The sequence below is a fragment of the Candoia aspera genome, chromosome 6 (assembly GCF_035149785.1).
Source record: "Candoia aspera isolate rCanAsp1 chromosome 6, rCanAsp1.hap2, whole genome shotgun sequence".
Classification (NCBI taxonomy): Eukaryota; Metazoa; Chordata; class Lepidosauria; order Squamata; family Boidae; genus Candoia; species Candoia aspera.
Window position 1 is genome coordinate 43,873,839 of NC_086158.1, and position 23,290 is coordinate 43,897,128.

A 23,290-nucleotide genomic window follows, 5' to 3' on the forward strand; every position below is an offset into this window, starting at 1 on the left:
ATCCTTGGGAGAAGAGCAATGACAAACCTCGATAAAATAGTTAAGAGCAGAGACATCACACTGACAACAAAGGTCCGCATAGTTAAAGCAATGGTGTTCCCTGTAGTAACATATGGCTGCGAGAGCTGGACCATAAGGAAGGCTGAGAGAAGGAAGATAGATGTTTTTGAACTGTGGTGTTGGAGGAAAATTCTGAGTGCGCCTTGGACTGCAAGAAGATCAAACCAGTCCATCCTCCAGGAAATTAAGCCAGACTGCTCACTTGAGGGAATGATATTAAAGGCCAAACTGAAATACTTTGGTCACATAATGAGAAGACAGGACACCCTGGAGAAGATGCTGATGCTAGGGAGAGTGGAGAGCAAAAGGAAGAGGGGCCGACCAAGGGCAAGATGGATAGACGATATTCGAGAGGTGACGGACTCGTCCCTGGGGGAGCTGGGGGTGTTGACGACCGACAGGAAGCTCTGGCGTGAGCTGGTCCATGAAGTCACGAAGAGTCGGAAGCAACTAAACGAATAAACAACAACTTTGAGCATCAGCCCAGCAGAATGCTACCAGACAACAGAACAGATTGCAGGAATTTCAATGAATCCACATATTTCTGTTGTGATCCTAAGCATATTAACGACTGCCAGAGGAGGAGGATTATTTCATATGACTTCCAAGTATTGTTACTCAAAGGCACCCATTCTGTGATGAGCATTAAAGTACTGTAAATGAATGACTATGCGTTTATAGAAGAGATGACACAGATTATACGGCTTCAGAAAATTCTTAAGCCCCATGAGATATAAGCTTATTAAATGTTTGTGTTCTTTCTCTCTCCCCTAAAGTGTGTTATATTTGCTCTTAGTAAGTCAGAGTAAATGGTAGCTTTTTTGAAGAAAAAGATTACTTTTCACACTGTTACTTGTCAGTTAACAGAAATCTATATATGTAAACAGAGGACAAACACACCCTAATTTAAAAAATATAATGTAATCACAGCTCCTGTGTACTTTGAGGCTTCAGAATGGTAAAGCTTCTAAATACACATTCGACACACAAAACCTCACACAACCCCCACCTCAGAAACAGATTTTAATGTATGGTATTTGCAGCAATACAAGGCTTTATCTGTACAAAGGGGACAAGAGGTCAGGGTTAAATAAAACCATAATGAACCACGTCCCAGGGTTCATAACCCTCAATCAACATGTATTACAATGAGCTGAACCAACAATTTGAAGACGCGCTTAAAAAACCCAAAGTCTGTTTTAAAAATGCAGACATCTTCTGAAAGTCTATACAGGAGACATCAAAGGTGGTTCTGGGGAGGGTCACAATGGCATTTTATTGCCTTCAATGCTGATTTTCACAGCATGGGACGTTCTGCTTTTTTTCCTGATGTCTGTGAACTTCCGCATCTGTTTGTCCAGGCGACTGACCCCTTTCTTTGAACTTGCCTGGAACTTGAAAGAAAACCTTCATTTAGTACTAGGACAGTCATCAATGACCTCTTGGTGTTTATAGACAACACACACACACACACACCATCCCTTGTGGCAGCTGCTATCCTCCATTACAGAAGCTGGTAAGGCCATGAGGGACTCCCAACAACTTATTTTCAGATGCAGACTAAGACGCTGTTCTTCACATGCAGCTGAAGCTCAGAATCTAGCTCATGGACTTAACACTCAGGCATTAGCTAAACTACTCAGACCTGATTCATAAGAGGAGGATAGAACACAGGCATTCCATACATTACCCGAGTATGCAAAAAGAAGAGTTCACAGGAACATTAAGGACATAATAAGAAATCTATTAAATGACCCCTCTGATATCTTAGCCAAAGCTGGGTTCCCTTTTAAATTCAATGTTCAGTCAGGTTTCTAAGCATTAAAGGTAGCAAGAAGTACTTAGGAGATGCTGTGATGGAAGTATAATTCTGACTCTTATTCTCATGATAAATGCACATGTTCACTCTCTGCTTAAGAACTGGCTACCGACATAACAAAAAGACTGACCAATATTACAGGTAGTCCTCACTTAACAACCATTCGTTTAATGATGGTTTAGAGAGATGATGGAGCTATAAAAGCTACAACCCATCCTTGAAGTTATGACCATCGCACCACCCCTGAGGTTACGTGATCGCGATTTGGGCACTCGGCAACCGGCTCGCATTTACGGCCAGTTACATTTACACAGTTACCGTAACTGCGATCACATGGTCACAAGTTGCGACCTTCCCAGCTGGCTTCCAACAAGCCAAATCAATACAGAGCCACTGCTTCGCTTAATGACTGTGGTAAAAATGGTCATAAAATCAGTTCCGGTCACATGACACCTTAACGACTGCATCACTTAGTGACCAAAATTCTGGTCTCAACTGCAGTCGTTAAGCAAGGACTATCTGTGTTGTCAAGGCTTAACGCTATGTTTAAAAACAAAGTTCTTTTCCCTGTGTTGGATAATTGTTTTTGTCTTTTTCCTTTTTTGGATTTTTGTTGTACATTAAATAAAAATCTATTTTAAAAGATTCTTAAACCCTCAGCCTTTTGCAGATTGGCTCTGTAACTACTGTACAATATGGAAAATATAACAGTGAGGAAATGAGAAAACTGAATGTTTATGATGCATCACTACTTCTGTCTAGAGCATTAATCCACTGAACTCCACAGGATTTCTTTCAACTGGCAATTCTCTGTCCCAGAGTATGTGATTGGAAGCTCTTTCAAGGGAGATGGCACGATCTGTTGAGCAGCCCTTCTCCCAAACCGCTGTATTTCTCTCTCCTGCTTCCCTTTGGAAATTTCTAATGAAATTGGTCATAACAATAGGAAACATCTGAATCTGCATGTGAATGGGATTCAAAACCATTAAGGTCACTAGTAATACATGATATGGATACTTTACAGGAGCAACATACTGTACAAGACAAAATAGCAAAGACAAAACGTACATACATGACAAATCAAAGAAGGGTATTATTAAACAGTGTCAAAAGGAATGTTTTACAAATTCAGCTTACAGGGTGGTATTCGTGGCAACATACACAACAAACTAAAACAAGAAGCAAAATCATCCATAGAAAATAGCCTGAAATCTATATTAGGACACAACCTTTATTAGACCAGCTCAAAGTTCACAAAATAATGTAAAAGATCTTGGGTTCTTTAAACCAACTTCAACATGTACAGGATTCCTTCTGCTTACTCCTTGGAACTTAAATATGTTTCCTCCTACCAGGATACTGCCTTTCCAGGACATATTTGTTAATGGCTTTTCCAATGAAACAAAATTAAATTGCCAGTCTGGTTGTTTAAGAGAGAGACACAACTTTATTAGCCAAATAAGATACTCTTCTCACTTTACCTTCACAATGCTTTTGTTAATAGGATTAGAGTGAGAGGCAGAGGCTTGCTCTTGTCCATTCAGGGAATATGACAAGTGAACTGAGATTTGAATTTTGATCTGAGAATATCAAATGCTGGGTTTCAAGAATTACCTTCTCTAAATGGAAGACCCCCCTAGATGTTTAAGAACAGCACAAATAATTCTCCCTTGTTTGAAGAGATCTCCACTTCAGCCCCACCCCCCACTTCCCAAACTGGCTTATAAAGGAAAGGGGAACCCTTCAAAATGGATGCAGGAGGTTGCATGGGAATATAGGTTAGGCTTTAGGTAGATATATTAATGCCTATACCATGGTGGCAGCTAGGGCTTATTGCTCAATCTGCTAGTCTTGTTGTAATGAAATGGGCTGGGAAAAAAAAAACAAAGATTACCATTTCCTATTAAGAAGAACAATCAGATCCAAGCTAAGACATGTTTCTATGCAACCTAATTCATGTTTCTCTGTGTTGGAGACATATTTCTCAAATTACAGTATAATTGGGCCCAAGGAATGTTAGGATGGTGGACTACCAAATAGCTATTGTAGGCAGCATGCTGCTTCTTTTGCTCTATGAACTATGCAAAAGCAGTTCAAACCTATCTTCTCAGGAATTACATTTATTATAAACTACTTCATGCAAGGTATTTTATCTAATGTTGAGAAAAAAACTTGTTTTTTCATTTAGCTGTACTATATTTAAAACTATTTTCATCATTAAGAAATTCGGTTCAACTATTTAAAAACATACATGGCAAATAACCTTCCATAGCAGTTTTCTCTGGCATAATATTTTCCAGAGGTCTTGGATTACAATTACCATCCTCTGTAATGATATGGTCAACTGACTGATCAATAAAGTTATACTTGATACTTGACCTGATACTCATCTGCAACTAGTATGAGCTGGGATGGTACGAGTTGTTAAGATACAGTAAAAGCGCAAAGTTGGGGGAAGTTCAGGCATGAAGAAAGCTCACCACCACAAGATAATGATATATAAAACTGCTGTTAGTATCCTTGCTGAAAAGCAGTCTAGTTTTGAACTTCAACCCTTTTTAGTTTTTCAGTCATGAAGCTCCAATACTTAAGATAGTGTATTAGTTATTTTTCCTGACCAGGAAGCTTTAATGAAACCTCTCAGTAGGTGAAAACAAGCTCTTTTGTCTAAATGGACAACGCTGGCAAGCGCTACAGCACATGCATGGCTCACACCTTCTTTCAGGGATACCTCTTAGACCAGGGACAAGTGGAAACATAAGGCTACAAGGGCATCCGGTTGCCTTCAATGCTGAACTTGACAGCTCGATGCACCTTGCTGAGTCGTTTCTGTTCAGCAAACCGCCTCTTGTGTTTTTCCAGCCGATTAATACCCTTTTTAAGAGCCCCAGGCTAGAAATAACATTTCAGTTAAAGGATGGACTATTGATAACAGGTAACACAATCAATTATGGCTCATCTCCTTTGCCTTGTTTCACATACAAAAAATAAAACTCAGAGTAGATGAATGGCTCTCATTTCATACCATGATGAACAGAAAGAATGGAGCAAAGAAAGACACTTACACAAAACCCACTGTGGAATAATTATGGGTTGAATTGAGAAAAAAAACTCTTCTTGCAAATATCTCAAGGTCACAGATAACCACAGCAGCAATATAAAATGGCTAAAAAGTATTTGGGCTGCATTTTCACACTGGACAGAATAATAGCTTCTTAAAGCATATGAAGTACATGGATGGTACCAAGGAGATGATACTGAAGGAGAGCAGCAGTGAAGAGGTATGTAAGCAATTCCTGCAACATCTAACTTAGAACTGCTCTAAATTCAGTGCTATAGAACGTCTTCCTTTTCTTCTCCATTAGTCACTTACCCGAGAGGACTCCATTTCCACATTCCACTTTGGCCTCACTACATAATCCTTGTTGGAGGGCATTGGAACTCTGGCACGAGCACAGAATCCTGGATCACCAGGTCTGAGAGCTCTGAAATATATAACAAAGGTACTGCTAAATAATATGAGAGTTTCACACTTCAAGATCTCTCTAACTAGTAAGTTGGCTTTTTTGTCCCACAAAAACTCAAAACTCTTCTTCGTCACAAACCACAGAATGAAAGCATGGAGATATCAAAATGATATTAGAAGAACCAGCAACACATACTTTTCCTCTCCTGTTAACACTTTCTCCAAGTCCCTGCGGGGTGTCTGACCACCAGAGCTGTAAAAACAGAAGAGGGATAGTTAACATTGCAGAAGATGAGTGAACCATCATAATCAAAATAGTCTCTTTCCTATATATCAAAATAAAAAACAACAAAAATAGTAATAGCAATAATAGATAAAGCCTGCTTAGCAATTTGCAACCCACAGGAACAAGAATGTTTCCAACTTCAGGAGGAAGCAAATGAAAGGTTTTTGAAAATAAATAGGACTTTCATATGATCAAAACTTTTAGCAGCTGAATGACAAGTTTCAAAACATTCTAGGGAAGGGAATCTAGGGTGCGCACAAAAACTTTTATGATTACCCTTTAAATTAAACATAATTGAAATCACTATGTAGCTTTTGGGGTCAAAATACTAAAGGCACTAAATATTAGTATAGATACCCACCTGCTCAATCGCCTTCGCTGAGGCATCTGCTCCAGATCTCTCTGTTCTCTTTCTTCTCTGGTCATTCCCTTATAGTTTGATGTTAAACCAAAAATAGGCCGGGACCATTCATCTGGGAGGGGGAGGAGGAGGAGGAGGAGGAGGAGTTGATGAATTAGAAGTAGCAAAACGGCACATGCCCAGTATCTACCATCCAATAAGAAACTTGACCTCAGGCAGCCACTTGAACTGCCTAACCTTAAACAGAGATTTTAGTCCATTTAAAATAGCACAGGATGGGTTTCCTTTGATCAATTTTAACAAAATCTGAAAGTGTAACTTAGAATTATTATAAATACTAAAAAAACCAATACATTCCAGTTACTATTAAATCCAACGCATGTATAAAAGTACTATACCAGATTGACTTATATTTAAGACCGCTGTAGTTTAGGCCTATCAACTTAAACTTAATAGTAAGTTTAAAGAACTGAAACATACAAGCTTTATGTATGTTTAGGACTGCATGTATCAGCGGTAATCTTGCATAAGTCACTGCCCTGAGCTTCTCAACACAAACAAAACAAAATGATAAATAAAATGACAAATGTTTTAAAAAAATGAAATATTGAAAATACAATAAGTAAGATTGCAAAGCACTGCATCACATATTCATATTATAACAGGAGAAAAGATTGGTCTTAATTTCTCTTTTATTTTTCAGCTGTAGCCTGCAGTACATCACAGTTTACTTACTAATTAGTTTTCCTGCCATGTCCTTGTTGGGCCGTGACTCCTTAGGGTGCTTATAGAGATACATCACTGCTCTTCCAATCCCACTGTGTTTTAAGGTCTCTTGGCTCACACTAGGTAACTACAAAAAAGAGTGATGGAAAACCATAGTCTGCTCAAACTTCAGAACTGTAGTTGTGTTTTGATAGATAGCAGCAAAAGTCTCAGCATATTAGATGTAAATATCAGGAAGCTTTTTTAAAGTGGAAAGAAATAGTTGCACAGACGGGCTGTGGGGTCCCAGATATGTAAGCTGAGAGCAATTAAGCATCTGTTGGAAATAATTTAAATCCAGAGATTCCCACATTTTCAAAGGTTTCTTTCTTAACTCTCATAGAATTTGGTTTCACAGAGCAGCTACTCTTCATTATTGTATTAGTTTTAAAATGAAAGAGCTTCTGTAGGTACTGCAGGCATCACAATTCATCTTACTGTTATGTGCCTATTAATTTCTCAAAGATTAATCTGAGCAGTAATCAAAGCAAGTCTTCCATATAACTTATGCTGGCTCTGCATGTATAGGAGGCTGACCTCTTGCAGAATCTTCAGAAGCTCCTCTCGAATTTTCAGGGCAGGAAGACTCCGGTCTGGTAATGGAGAAAGCCACTCTTTGATGGCTGACATTACACCACTGTCAATGAAAGTTTCCTTCAAGTCCTGCCTAAAAATTGAAAACAAAATTTTGAGCTAGCAGTTCAAAAGTAAGGAAATAGGTGTATTTGTTTGAAATCCATCAAGTTCATTCCTTATTCCTACTGAACAATCCATGTTTAAAGTGACAAAAATATGAAGACAGGATGGGATGGCATTTTTAACATGCTTAAATCATCTATGTATGCACCTTCTAGCTACAACTCTTTGCACTGGTGATCTGTCAGCTTGATTTCTATACTGAGAAAGATCTTTGAACAGATTATCAAGCAGCATCTCTATGAGCACTTGGATAGACATACTAACAATTAACAGGAGCTGGCAAAGGTTTTTGCAAAAAAACCATGCCAGACTAACCTTATCATCTTCTTAAGACAGAATTATTAGTGGATCAGGAGAACGTTGTAGACACAGTGTTTCTGGACCTCAGCAAAGCCTTTGACAAACTGCTCCATAGTAAAATACAGACTAGATACTACTGTCAGATGGACTCACTGTTAGCTGGATGAACTCATCCAACAGTACTTATTAATGTCTCCACTTCAGCTTGGAGGGAACTTATTGAGTGGAAGGCCACAAGGTTCTGTCCTGGGCTCTGTGCTGTTCAATATTTTAACTGATTATTTGGATGAGGGAGCTGAGGGGACACTTAGCAAATTTGCATATGACCACAAAACTGGGAGGAATAGCTAATACTTTAGTCGAAAGGCAAAGTATTCCAAAGGATCTCAACTTTAGCAGTGGGCTGAAATAAATAGGATGGAATTAATGGGGAAAATGTAAAATTCTACATCAAGGTAGGAAAAATATAAAGCACAAGAATGGGATGCGGGAGACCTGGCTGGGTAGCAGTATACGTGAAAGGGATTTGTGTGTCTTTGTTAACTACAAGTTAAACATGAGCCAGCAGTGTGACGCAGCTACTAAAAGAGAGCCAGTTTGGGCTAGTGGTTAAGGCACCAGGCTAGAAACCAGAAGACTGTGAGTTCTAGTCCTGCCTTAGGCATGAAAGCTGGCTGGGTGACTTTGGGCCAGTCACTCTCTCTCAGCCCAACTCACCTCACAGGGTTGTTGTTGTGGGGAAAATGGGAAGAGGAAGGAGTACTAGGGGAAAATGGGAAGAGGAAGGAGTACTAGGAGTACTCCCCGCCTTGAGTTATTTATAAAAAATAATAAAGATGGAATAATAAAATCTGAAAAAAAAAACTAATTTGAGGTTCAATTACAGAACAGAGAATACAGATCATGAAAAATAATTGTTCTACTCTACTCTGCCCTGGTCAAAATCCATTTGGAAAACTGTGATTAATTCTGTACTATAGTTCAAAATAGACAGTGGAACAAGTTCAGAGAAGGGTTACCAAAATCATGAAAGGTCTGAACCCAAGCCCTATAAAGAATGGTTAAATTATCTAGGTATGTTTGGGCTTCAGAAAAGATGAGCAATTGGAGATATGACCGCAGTCTTCAATTATTTGAAATGTTGTCACACAAAACAGGGAATAAATTTATTCTCTGTTGCCTCAAATGGCAGGACCAGAACCAATTGGTCAGAACTTCCTGACTGTATGAGCTGTCAACCAGTGGAACAATCTGCCACATGATATGTTGAGTTCTTCTTTGCTAGATGTCTTCAAAAGACATGGATTGAGACTGGACTGTCATCTGTCAAAGATGGTCTAATGGATCATGCTCTAAACAGGTACTTGGACTAGATGAATTCTAAGTTTCCACTGAATTCTGTGATTCTATGTAACACTTGAAGAACACCTTTTAGACAATATTAGCTAACATGGTGCAAATGCCAAAATAGTCTGAGTGTACATAGATCTTTAGACCCTAGTTATTGCAAGAAAATGATTCACTGATATTATCAACAGATTTGTAGTTAGGTTGGTTATGCTCCAAACAAGTTATTTGAAAAACTCTTATCTAGATAAGTTTTATTCACCTTATTTAAAATCCTCTGCATGTACAGTATTTAAATCTTTAAGAATGTATGCTTAGGAAGAATTCCACTAGCAATTCACTAATTTTAATAAAACCTTTGAAGGTATAGCAAAAAGTTTAAAAGCTGTAACAGTTGTTTTCAACATAATGTTAGTCTTCAAAAATTTAAATTTATCTCATTTTAAAATGATGAAACAAATGCATTTAAGAGCAAGGAGAATTACAGCATCTACTTCCCTAGATAAAAGCAAATGATGATTAGCATATGACCATCCACAATACATCATACCTTCTTTTTTCCAATATTGTACAATAAAAAGAATTAGAGTTTTACTTACTTTTTAAGATGCATGACTACAGTTGGGAGCAAAGTTAATTTCTTTAGTGCTGGTTTCTTCTGTGTATTCAACTGTCTGTCCTCCTGCAAGAAATTACACATGGCATTAAAAATAAGCAGAAAAAACCAAAATGCTCAAAACACAAATCAAACCAATTAAAACTTTTTGTAATGAAATAACTAAAACAAAGAAGCCTAAGCCTAAACTAAACTAAATAACTCAGCTTAAACTAAATAACTAAGGAAAAAGAAGTAATTATGGTTGTGTAAATTTCACTGATATTTTCTCCATTTGTACATGACTTCTTTTTATGCAGTGAATCAATGAGATTTCTATACCAAGTTGCAAGGAAATGATTTCTATACCAAGGTGCAAGGAAACAAGTTGGCAGAATTTCTTTCAGTATACAAATTACCCACACAGGAGCACATATACTCTTGAGATATAAAGCAGAGGCAGGAATAGCAGCTTTGTCAACGTCTTGATACTATTCTCCTATAGAATGTGAACTCAATAAGCAGTAAGAATAGCAGCAAGCAATACTGTATTTTGGAAGTAGAAAGAACATGGAGAACCTCTTTTAAAAGATTTGCAGATTAGACATCAGCATTTAGATCACTGTAACCTCTGGCTCTACTCAATTCAGTGTGATTACCACAAACATAATGCCTTCCTGCAATCTGCAGCTGAAAATAATTTCATTTGCGTGAACTACATCCTTACGAGCCTTGGAAAGCAACAAACACACCTCTGCTGCTTCATTCATCTTAACGATCATTGCGCTGACTACATCATCAGCATCACTAATGAATGTCCCGCCATCACGATTGCGCCGGCGTTTGCCACTCATGCTCTTTTTCCGTTGTAACATCATATCAAAATCGGACATGAAGTCCATGCTGAAAGACAGAGGGTTTCACAAAATTCAAAAATTAACAGTATATATTCACAACAGAAGCTTAACCAAACGTAACCAAGAATGGTTCCCATATATATAATACATCACACAGCATGGCAAATGCAAACATTTACAGTCTGGCTTCTAAAGGGGCCTAAGTGTTTATAAAAATTGTAAATTAGCAGTAGCACAAAAAGGGGAAAATCAGAAATTGCATAGTCTTTTTTTTTGTTTTCTCCTTTTCATTTTTTGGTATTTTAAATGAATTGGCACTGTTTTTCTTCTCTTTTCTTTTTTCAATATACACAAACAACATTAAGTAACAATACAGTAGATATCTTAATACTAAATAATCAGTTCAAGATCTTTATTGTACAACAAACACTTTGATGCAACCTGCAGCATTTTTTAAATGTTATATTCAATTCTGGATGAAAAAGCCAAATAATCTTACATTCATTATTATTGACATTTTAAGCATAATTAAGATTGACATAATACTTCTTTTTCGATGTTTTAAGTTATTTAAACATTAGAGCTTTAATAATTTTTAATCAACACTGTATAAATGCCACTATATCAAAACAATATAATATATTATGTAAATTTTACAATATAATAAACAATTACCCTGTAGCCTGATGTATTTGGGTCAGGTCAATCACCACCTTAAAGAGCACTTTATCTACTCCTAAAAATTATGGTGTACAGTTTAGAACATATGCCACAGTCCTGAGATTATAAATGTACTGGTATTTATAAAGAATCAGCTAGCACCCTAAAGAATTATAAAAAGCAATGGTATGGGAAGGTTCTGTTTTGTTACTAAGGAAAAGCAACAGCTTAAAGCAGTAAATTAGGATTTAAGTCATCAGTCACACTACAGAATCTGTGAAACAGCAAACTGTTGTTAACCTTAAGACTACAGTTGTATCCTTTACCCTGAATCCAATGGGATATGTTAAAGGATCTTCACAGCCCTTATATTACACACACACACACATATTCAGTAAGACTGTAAGATGCTCTGAATTAAGCTTTCACTAAATCCACTTTCAGAAATATCCTCTCTCCAACTCACTCGTTTAATGAATCTAAACAAATGTTCTGTGAAACACAGAAGCTAGTCGGCTATGAAACCAAAATACAAATAATAGAAAAGTGCCCAGCTTTCAAAGTGTATCTTGTCCAGCATATGGGGTGGGAGCATGGACAGACAGCTTTGTAGAGGCTTTGATTAATATCAGAAATAGAAGTTTGAATTAGAGAAAGTATTACAGCTTGACATCCTCACCTGACGAACCCTATCTCCTTTGTAGAAGAAAGCAACACAGAATTCTAATAAAAACAAAAAACAGCCTAATTAAAACTTTTTGCTGAAGTTTAGTTTGTGGCTCTTCCATTTAAACTGGGGAGGGGGAGAGAAATATGTATGCTATGTTGATATTCCTAAACAAAAGGCAGAATTTTTAAATATAATATATTATTTGATATAAATCAGATTGATTTGGTTTCTTGTAACAATCACAATAGACTCACTGTTTTCCTCTTTTGATGTTGTCATCAGAGTCTGAATCATCTGCTACTTCTTTTCTTTCTGCTTTCTCCTCTTCCAAATCCTCTTGGTTAAATCCCTTGGGTTAAACACATTAGAAGTTGGCTAAATGTAATAGAAGTTTTAAGAAGATTTAACACAGATCAATCATAACATCTGTATAAAACTTTCAAGGTTCATACTAATAATTTCATCCAAGCCAATGGCCAAGGCTATCGATGACGCATCCAGCAACCAACAAAGCTGACAAACTAATACAATTCAAAGGTAATGAAATCGCATGCAGGATTTTTGAAATCTCCAGAATATTTTCATCAGGGAAGATGGTAAAAAGGTAAAGAGAGGTAACCCAACTTCAAGCAGAGCTGACACGCCCACACAGTTTTCTTGGCAATATGGAAGTGTCTTGCTATCGCCTTCTAGGAAGTTTTTCAACTTTCCAGTTGTATTTGCTAGCATGTCTTCCATCCAGGTATTAACAAGATCTGGCCTTGTTTAGCTTCCAAACCAGACTAGATTTTTTTTGCAGGGGGTGGGGTAGGAGGCTACCGCTGAATCATTGAATCTGAATTAATTAAGCCACAAATCATCATTCACAAATCACTTTGTCTTACTTTATGGAAACAAATCAAACAATGGTCTTCAGAAGGTATGAATATAGCTAGTCTCTGACTAAAGCAGACCACATGGCTTCAACACCAGCCACTTATGTTTGGTTAGGTTATTCTTTTCTTGTTTTGTTTTTATTTCTATTTGTTTTTATGCTTTTATATGTTATGGTGTAAAGTGGGGGTTGTCTTTCAAGTCCAGCAGTAGGAAAAAAACAATAAATATCTTCCCAGTGACATGTAATAGTGAACCTGAAAATGGCATACTATTTTGTTGACTGGATGCAGTCTAAAAAAGCTACTGGCCTAATATGGAATTTATTGTATGTACGTACATTGGCAGATGCTTCAAACATACAGGAAGGGGCAATGGTTGGGAAGAAGAAACAATAAAATATAAATTCATAACATACTTACTGTAAATTCCTCTTCTTCCTCATCTCCAGATTCTCCGAATATATCTGCAATGAGGTTTCTGAAAAAAATAATCTCTTTGTTGTTCATAATCATTTTCTATGCATACTATCTAAAGCCGTAACTTTTATTTAATTAAAGAATTTATATAGCCACCCAACTTAAAACACTGCAACTCTGGGTGGTGTCCAATAAACTAATAAAATAAATAAATTATATATACTGTGTGTGTATATTTCTATATAAATATCCGATAACTAAAAAAGTCTCATCTATTCACTGATGTTCCAGAACTTAATCTTGTAACTTAAAATTACTTACTCTTGCTCATTTCCTGACTCACTATCACTTCCAAAGAGATCCTTCTCTTCTTTCTTCTTTCCATCGTCACCCTTGTCATCATCTTCCTCACTATCAGAAGTGATATGCTTCTTTTGCTTTTCATATTTTCCTGTGGCAGCATCACTATCTGATTCATCACCATCTGAGATAACGCGCCCCTTTTTTGCAGCTGCCAACAGATGAATAAATGAATGAATCAAAAACTGAGCCAACTTGGAACAAAATAATTATCAACTAGCTGAGAAGAAATCTCCTTAACATTACATGCAAAAGGAATTATTAGCAAAGATAACTTTCCAGAGAAAACTAAATGTGTGTCAAGTAACAGCAAGTCCTAAGTCCATTAATAATTCCAATATCAACCAGCCTAAGAAATAAAGTCCCATTTTAACACCTTTTGTATATAGTTTGCTTAAAAACAGCATATGAAACTTTTTGTTTTCAGAAAAGTCGTTGTAGATTTCTGCCTGTTCATTTTTAATCATACTTCATGTTAATCAATTGTACTGAGACAAAATTATTTAGAGATTTTCAACCTACTGGGTCCTAATGTCAAGCAGCAGCAACTTTGGGGGGTACAGTGTATGGCCCACTTGATTTAGTATGGAAGATGAATCAAGCAAAGATCTGTTTTCTCTTCATTTTAATTTAGATTCATCTATCACATATACCTTAGGAAGTTTTTTTTTGGATTGCTGCAATACTAATATACAGTCAAAAATACAGCATTTTATACACTGAAGATTGAACATAATGTCATTTTTAAACACTGCCTGCCATATACAAACATGAAAAGAAATTTGTACTTTCTGCTTTGATATCTCCTATGTATTGCTCTCCCTACCCTACCTGGAAAAAATTATACTCCTCCAATCTTTCATTAATGGTGTGGAAAGAAGGGTAGAACAGAAAAGTGCTAAAGGGGGAGCAGAAAAAGTAAAAACCTACAATCAAACATATTTAGGGCAGACAGAGAAGTTGCAGCACATGCAGTAGTTCCAGTGCTTTTCTCTACAATTAAGTGAAGACGCTAAATTGCATTTGATGAAGTTTTCCAAACTGGATGTAGATTGAAGGCAACTTTTAAAGAAGTGCTACATTTATTCTATTCCAAATTACTAGGTGATACTGTTATATATATCAAAATGAAACAGCCCTCCATGGCTGTATTTGCACATTTATCCTCTGTTCTGCATTATGTTTATTCTACTGAGTATGCAAGACCTAATGGCTGGATTGCTTATGCATGTTAGTCACCTGGATGATGCAAATGATAATATGCTGATGTTAGATTCATCACAGATAAAACTTCAGAGCCAAAACTTTTATATCTGTCTCAGAATCACATTTAGTTTGGAATCATCCACTACTGAATAATTCAGTAGTATGTATGGACTGAAAATTAGTTCCAAATTTATTTTTCCTTACGTGTTCTTTCTTCATCTTCGCTATCAGACAGCACAACAGCCTTCCTCTTGGCCAATTTTTCCTCCTCTTTTCCATCTTCTTCATCACTGTCTATCTTCTGTTTTTTGGGACTTCCTTCTTCTTCACTGTCAAAGCCATGAAGTCTCTTTCCAAACTGATCACCATCTGAAAGCTGAGCACTATTCACTAGTTCCCCTTCTTTCTTATTTTCTCCATCACTGTCACCTACCTCTATTTTCTTTTTATTTCTGAGAGCATCTTCAGATTCAGAGTCACTGGACTGAACCTTTTGCTCCTCATTTTCAGAGTCACTGGCAAGAGGTTTTTGCACCATCTCATTTTCTGATTCAGTATCATGATTTTTTGGGTGCTCCTCAATTTCTGAGTCACTGGCTGGATGTTTCTGGGGCTCCTCGTTTTCTAAATCACTTCCATGCCCTTTGTGCAAACCCTCATGTTCAGAATCACTGCCCGTGTGCTTCGGAGGTTCCTCATTTTCAGATTCACTACCGTGGCCCTTGGGAGGCTCCTCTGTCTCAGAATCACTCGCCTGATTATTTACAGCATCCTCATTCTCAGAGTCACTGGCAGGGTGAACAGCATTATCCTCAATATCAGAATCACTATCTTTCTCTCTATCAACCCCTTCATTCTCTGAGTCACTGGCATTATGATTAGTGGCATCCTCGTTTTCTGAATCACTATGTTTCTGCCTGGGAGTATCTTCATTTTCCGAGTCTGTCATGGGATGTTCTATAGTTTGTCTGTCATCTTCCACATCGCTAAGTTCATTCTGGAAAAATAAAAATAATAGTATCAAGTAAGCCACAGAAAGTAAATGAAAGGCAAACCTAAGTAAGATTATGATTGCATCAAAGTCTATCTCAAGTCTTACACTGAAATTTTTAGCATTAAAATAAAATTTAACTGTAAATTAAACACCTGATTGCACTGAAAAGACCCTACTTGTACAAGACCTCTCTGTACCAACGTCTCAGCTTTAGCAGCCAAAAGAGTCTCTTTAACTGTACTTCTTTAAAACTATTCTTTTCTCAGTACTATTCTGTCAAGAACTGTATCCCCCAAATAACTTTGGCATTACTTATTATGGGCAGATGTAATTATTTCAACTTTATTTACAGTTTCCCCATGGACACACACAGAATGTCAACCAGACTTCAACAGTAATTGATCTCTGAATTTCAACTTGTAGTTCAAGCATCTTAGATTCTAAATTTCAAATAATATGGACCTTTTCTCTTCTACCCAGGTAGTTTTACACCTGCAAGAAAAGAAGCTCTTGAGTTATGTTCCTTGAGCAGTCAACTTAATTCTTAAAAATATTTCAAAAGCAATCTATGTAATTTGCAATAAAAAAATTAAGATTAAGGCTGCTTGCAAAAGGTCCTAGCTCATGGGTCCTGGTTTTAATTGTACTTTTATTTGGAAGAAATCTGAAAAGTATTAGTTATGGCATCTTGATATTAATTAGGGCAACCTGGCATTACTCTCAAGAACATATTTAGTTTATTAAATGTATTGCACACAAGCAACTATAATTATAGCATTTGCTTCCATTCTAGTTCAAATTAGCATTCCATAGTTGTCTGGGGATTTGAGGCAATTTTATTAACTTTACTAGCAAGTAAGCTAAACTGCACTCAAACAAAAATGAATACTAAAGGATTTAATTTCTAGATCTCGCTCACATTATAGATCATCAAACAAATCAACCCAGAAGCACAAATGACCAGGCTCAAATTATCCTACTTCAGACACATTATACAAAGACCCAGCTCTCCAGAGAAGCCTCTAATGCTGGGAAAGGTGGGAGAAAAAAGAAGAAGAGGGTAACCAGCAGCAAGGTGTGTGGACTCAGTTACAGTGGTACACCGTTGGAAGACCTAAAAGACCAGATTAGGGACAGATCATCATAGAGAGAATCTATCTATGTGGTCACTAAGAGCCGACAATGACTTGATGGCACATAATCACTCATATTGAAGGCGAAAGGTCCCCTGTGCAAGCACCGAGTCATGTCTGACCCTTTGGGAGGATGCCGCTTTCGCGATGTTTTCTTGGCAGACTATAGTGGGGTGGTTTGCCATTGCTTTCACAGTTGTCACCTTCCCCAGCAAGCTGGGTACTCATTTCACAACCAATTATTTTAAAATCTTTCATTCATCCGATATACAATCATCACTTAACAACAAACACTTATTTCCATTAAAATAATGTAGGAAAATATTAAGTGAAATAGTTTCAAAGGCAAAATTCTGCTCCATCCCAAATTACTATTTTTTTCAACCTGGACCCTTTTTTAAAATGCTTCCTTACAATATGAGTATTAATAGCTACATAGTAATTAGTACTATTACAAACTTTACTGAAATATACATATGGAATCTATGCAAAATAATAAAAAATGTTAATCACTTTTATTTCTTTGTACATTTTGAAAAAGGTAACTATAATATCAAAACATTACTATCCTTCCTTTATAGCAAAATATTGTAATTTACAGTTACCTTTTTAAAAATCATCTTAATTAAATATTAAATTCTAAGAAATGCTTCACTTAAATACTTAAGAACCATAGGCAGAATAATTTCCATTTAATTTTTAAAATTTATTTCATGACTACCTCTGAATGTTGTCCTATGCTTCCATTCTCTGACCCAGAGTGTTGTTCATTTCCGTTATCTTCCATGTCTGATCCTGAATCACGCTCATCCTGTACTGGTGTAGCTCCACCATCATCTGCAACACATTATTTGTTTAAATCAAACTGAAAGTTGACAATGACTTTCAATACATAGAAACAACTAGACTGATGCAAATGAACACCAGTTTAAGTTAGTTATCTCTATATTCTTGCCCCTTTATTTAATAGCTATATGAGGCTGCTGAGCACGGTAATCCACCACTTTGGAGTCAGATATCATCAATATGTGGATGATAGCCAATTATATATCTAAACCCCTGACCAGCCAAGTGATACTGTCAGTCTTCTCTGGAGGCTGTGGGGGACAGGATGGGGAAGAGCAGTCTTAAACTCAACCCTGACAAGACTGAATGGCTGTGAGTTTTTGGAACCCCCACAGACCAGGGATGTTTTATCTTTAGTTCTGAGTAGGATTGCACTTTCTGCTTTGGGACTGGTGCACAATTTGGAGATCTTTATAGATTCACCACTCCTGCTCTGCATCCTCTATCGCTTGTGTGCCAATTACCCCTTACCTAGACCAGGAGGCCTTCAGGAGGCCTCTGGTCACCTCAACACATTGCACTACTGCAATGTGCACTACATGAGGTTGTCCTTGAAAACCACTTGAAAACTGCAGCTGGGCGTGGAATGCAGTGACATGGGCAATTACAGGTATATCTTGTCAGGCCCGTGTAACACCTTTACTCTGTAAGTTGCACTGGTTACCAAGAGATTTCTGCATGCAATTCAAGGTGCTGGTTATTACCTATAAAACCTTTCATGGCCTGGATATCTAAAGGACCACCTGTCTTCCTGGGCTTATGTCCAGCCTGTATAATCAGGCAGAGTTGGAATGCCCCGGGTACCACCCTGTAAGCAGTGTCACCTGATGGGACCTAGGAAATATGCTTTCTCTGTTGCAGCATGTGCCCTCTGGAACACCATCTCCTCCTCATATATGTCTGCCCTACACCCTGGCTGTGTTCAAAAGAGTTCTGAAAACCTGGCTGTTTCACCAGGGCTTGGGTTAGAGGAGTGTTGAATCCTGCATGCTTTTTAATCATTGCTTTTATTACAGCATTTGGGTGTGGGTTTTTGTTTGTTTTCACTGTATTTTGTGACTGTTTTTACTGCATGCTGCCCTGGGTCATTGTAAATTGGGCAGACTTAAAAATGGCTAAAATGGCTAAAATATAAATAAATAACAGAAACAAAACTTTGAACTAGAACATTCCATAATTAAGGCTTCTTTAGGCATTCAACTTTAATTTCAGGCAGGGGATGGAATACCATGGAGCCAGAAACTGAACACAGTCACGATTCCCAATCCTGTGAAATATATAATTTTATATAATAAACAAACAAACAAACAGTGAACCATGGAAACAGCTGTTATTTGGAACATCTCAGTCCATAGTAGGTATAAGAATGTAACACAGTAGGTGCAAGAATGTAACATCTCATTCCAGGTAGAAAGGTGTAAGAGTGGGGCAGCAACTACATATATAATATGCTTGAAGAAAGCTTATGTTCTAGACCAGGGTTTCATGGAACCCTATGGTTCCACAAAAGGTCATCATGATTTATTTAAAAATTATTTCAAATTTGGGCAACTTCACATGAAAGAGGTAAGTTTCATTCTTTATTTTTAGTTTAAGAACACTGTTAATGCATATATACAGGCCTACACATGAAACGAATAAAATAATTTTGTAACTTCTGGCCTATATTTGAGCCAGAATGTGCAGGGGTTCCCTGAGGCCTGAAAATAGTTCAAGGGTATCTCCAGGGTCAGAAGGTTGAGAAAGGCTGCTGTAAACCAAGTTAAAAAAAGACGAGACAGAACTAATCAGCTACTGCAATGAAACTAACATGAGTTAAAATGTTAATGATACAATTGCACTTCTGGGGCCTTGTCCTAATAGTTCCCATTTACAAAAAGGTACTGGAACCTGCCAGCTAACTACTGGCCTACCAGTCTCCTCAGCATTATCAGCAAATTATACGCCAGACATCTATCCATTAAGTTCCAGGACTGGCTAGACCTAGAGAACATATTAGCCAAGAAACAAGTTGAATTTAGAAATGCCCACTCTATTTTTGACCATGTTTTTATTCTGCAACATCTGGCAAAAAATTACATTTCAAAACCATATTCAAGGCTATATACAGCCTTCATAGATGTTATAGCAGCCCTTGATTTAATTTCCCAGCCTAAACTTCCATATAAGCTTCAAAAGTCTTCTACAGATAGAAGGTTCCTTCTGCTTATCTATAAATTATAGGACAATTCAACTATAAAGGTCAGATGCATCCCCCAGAGTCATTGTATCAAGGAAATTTCTGCTAACAGAAGAGTTTGGCATAGGTCTATTCCGGCACCATTATTATTTATTACATCAATCTGTAGTTGCCAGGATGAACCATTTCTCCCATTATCCCCCAGAACAGGCAGATAAATATACAGCAATCTGCTTATAAGCAGATGACATTGTTCTGCTCTCCCAAACCTGTATTGGACTAAAAAGAGCATTGCAAGCTCTGACTGAATACTGAATGCAGAAGCCCTAGAAATTAACTATAATAAGACCAAGGAACTGGTGTTTGCCAAACATTCTAAAACATATGTCTGGAAATTAAACAATCATCCAATTGAATGGTTAAGTTATTTAAGTATCTCAGTGTTGTATTTCATGGCATAACCATACACAAGATACATACAAAATATGTAGCTCAAAAAGCCCAAAAGTCAGCTACAGCCCTGAAAACATACTTTTACAGTAAATGGACATTGTATGTTCCCACTGAATTTTGAGTGCACTCAGTCCAAGTTCAAACACAGTTATTATTTGGTGCCCAGATAGGTCCATATACCTCTTTTACCCCTTGGAAAGGGTTCAGACTAAGTTCCTTAGACCTTATTCCAAGTCCCATGTTGTGTTTCAAATGCAATTCTACTTTATGAGGCTGGAGTTAATAAGACTGAATCCAGTGCCTGGATACGCATTGTCACGTATTGGACTAAACTGTTATTTTCCCCAGAAGGTCTAACTCCCCAGGTCCTTTCTGATACTTTTGTTTCCTCTTGAAAACAATACACAAAAAACTAGAACTCTTGGGTATTTCCTTAATTCAAGTATGCATGCTAGGGCATGACCATACAACAGAGGCAATCAAGTTGCATTGGTATTCAATCTGACCTGGTGTCCCTCCCTAACAACACATTTTTAAATAGTTCTTGCACACCTTTCAGACCTGCCAGTTACCTAAACCAAATTACTGTCCCCAAACTAAGGATGGCCTTAATGTTGACACAGTTCAACACACTTCTAACAGCAGTTTTAGAGGGGAGATACAAGGGCATCCCATTCAAATCCAGACTATGCCCATGTGAAGGAGCCAATTAAACACCAAACATGTCTTACTATATTGTTTGTTCTATGCTAACACTTGTAGTCAGCAGCTGTTAACCTCACATTTAACTAAATTTCCTGGTCATTCTGATCAGTTTTATTTAAAACTCTTATTCAAATGACTCTATTTCTTTAAGTGTGGCCAAATTATGTCACATAATATGTAAGATGCGCAGCAATTTGATTGATATGCTTACCTAATTAACATTAGTGTTATGTAAGTAATGTGATTTATGAAATGGTCACTGACTGCAGTAAAGAATATATCTTTCTCCTTCAACTGCATTTCAGTACATTTCCATTCTACACTGGACACAAAATTGAAAATAGTGTAGCTTCCTTAACATACTGTCTTCCATGGATTTTTGACTACAATATCACTCACCATTAGCCACACTGTTTAAGGCTGACATAAGCTGTAGTTTAAATTACCCAGACGTTAATAAAAGCTGTCATCAGAAAATGCAATATTGTTATAACTACTGGACTGTACAGAAGCAGCTTGAAGATTAGGCAAAGAAGACGAAACTTTACTTGAAGATTTTGCTCAAAAAAACCCAACATTTCCTTTTTGGGGGAAATGTTACTAACTCAAAACTGATTCTAACTTTGCACTGTGTAGTAGAATAAAAACAAACTAACACAAAATAGATAAATCTGTACATTAAGTGAAATGCATGCATCCCTTTCAAACACATAGCCAACAGCTCTCTTCTTTGAAAGAATATTTGCTTTTCATAATTAAAACTTCAATATTCTGCATAGGGTCCTAGTAGAAAGAATAAGCAAAAATTACAGTATTTGGGCTGTGCAGAGAAGCAGATCAAAGGGCAAAATGTCATTTGGACAGTGTGCAAGCACAACACTTGTCCAGAACACCTCAAAGCACTTGTGTCTTTTCTTGGGCTCGCAACTGCCCTCTCCAACTGATGCATGATCCCAGGAAAACATGTGCCTGGTTTAAGGTGTTTCCAACAAGTACTATATCCACACACCAAATCCCATCTTGCCTTTGAATCTGGATTGCTGTATAGTTTATTCAGTATACTGTAAAGCTAGAATACAAATGGATGAAAGGAAGAATGCTGAGTAGTCTTCAGTTTCTGAATAATGCAATTTATGGCCTATACAATAATATAACTATAGATATGGAAGGGACCACAAGGATCGTAATTTATCACATCCCATACACCAGACCAGCTAATAAAGATCACTAAGTGGAAGGTCAATTAAATCACTGCAGTGCCCCCATAAAGATCCATTTTAGATCCATGCATGAACACAGCCCAAGCACAGCTATAGGCATACAAATCCAACTACATCTTATCTATGTTCCTTTTTTTGCTCACTGATTGGAAAATTAAACAGAAGCTTCAACAAATGAGTTGGTGGACTGAATGTTTCATTCTTTTGCCCTGCCACAAAAAAATGGTTGGCCTGAAAAATCATAGATCAAAAGAGGCCAAATCTGTAGTCCTTCCTTCTTTTGAAACTGTATTTTGAAAGATATCAATTATAAGAACATAGAGATATGACACCCAATTAACTACTTGTGGCAAATTTATCAGTAGCAGAGCTGATTTCAGTCTTTCCCTGCCAGGCGGCATCACTCTCATTAAATGTATCAGCTCCGTCCTGACTGATTACGGAAACGGTAGTCCAACAGATCTAGAAACTCCTAGGTTGAGGAAAGGGAGATTACAGGGGCTCAGGCATACCACGTACCAACAGATTCATAATATCACGGGGCCTAACCGGAACGCTACGCACCCAGTTCCCGGAACAAAACAATACAGCAAGAAAGCTCGTAAATCGCCTTGCTCGCATACGTAACCCTATAGCAGCCACTCCGTCTGCCGTTCCCATCAGCCGCGCCGAGCGCACCCTCCCGCCTCCTCCGACTGTACCTGACTGCTCCCCACCGTAATACTCCGTCTCCATAGCCCCGCCTCCCACTACCACCGGGTGAACAGCGGAGAGGGGCGCTCCGATGGGGACAGCGGGAGCCAAAGGGGAGCTCAAAGACCGGATCGAAGCAGGGGGGAAGGGAGGGAAGGGGGGAATCACCTTCCAGTTTCTAAGCCGGAAGCAACAGTATCCACGACCTTCCCATCAACCCTCGCGCCGTAGTTAGGCAGTTCCGCAGCTCTGAAATGGCGCCTCCTCCCCCCCAAGCACTTCCGCCTGCGCTGATTGGCAGGACAGTGCTGTCGCAGGAGCGTT

The 23,290-nt window shown here is 37.7% G+C and overlaps 1 protein-coding gene across 4 annotated transcripts; it reads right to left on the bottom strand.

Annotated features, from left to right (window-relative positions):
- Nucleotides 1-1,070: 1,070 nt before the first annotated feature.
- On the bottom strand, nucleotides 1,071-23,232 carry IWS1 (interacts with SUPT6H, CTD assembly factor 1). Of its 4 annotated transcripts, none has more exons than XM_063306918.1 (14): nucleotides 23,135-23,232; nucleotides 17,592-17,707; nucleotides 14,948-15,740; nucleotides 13,499-13,688; nucleotides 13,181-13,238; nucleotides 12,140-12,234; nucleotides 10,451-10,601; nucleotides 9,703-9,785; nucleotides 7,295-7,424; nucleotides 6,728-6,845; nucleotides 5,993-6,104; nucleotides 5,542-5,598; nucleotides 5,253-5,364; nucleotides 1,071-1,454 (listed from the first exon to the last, which is right to left on the bottom strand). In XM_063306918.1, the coding sequence occupies exons 2-14, from the start codon at nucleotides 17,655-17,657 to the stop codon at nucleotides 1,323-1,325; spliced, it is 2,097 nt and encodes a 698-aa protein (XP_063162988.1). In that variant the 5' UTR covers nucleotides 17,658-17,707; nucleotides 23,135-23,232; the 3' UTR covers nucleotides 1,071-1,322. The 4 variants fall into 4 exon arrangements, with proteins under 4 accessions (XP_063162988.1, XP_063162986.1, XP_063162987.1 ...); XM_063306916.1 differs by lacking the exon at nucleotides 23,135-23,232 and adding an exon at nucleotides 22,975-23,121; XM_063306917.1 differs by lacking the exon at nucleotides 23,135-23,232 and adding an exon at nucleotides 22,990-23,120.
- Nucleotides 23,233-23,290: the final 58 nt, after the last annotated feature.

What these genes read in the sequence shown, in the direction of transcription:
- IWS1 (XM_063306916.1), bottom strand. Translation starts at nt 23,008, where the DNA reads ATGGAGACGGAGTATTACGGTGGGGAGCAGTCAG. An exon ending in GAGTCAGGAAATGAGCAAGA is followed by an intron (nt 13,239 to 13,498) that starts GTAAGTAATTTT and finishes TATTTTTTTCAG; the next exon opens with AAACCTCATTGCAGATATAT. An exon ending in GTAGTCATGCATCTTAAAAA is followed by an intron (nt 7,425 to 9,702) that starts GTAAGTAAAACT and finishes TTCAATTTTTAG; the next exon opens with GCAGGACTTGAAGGAAACTT.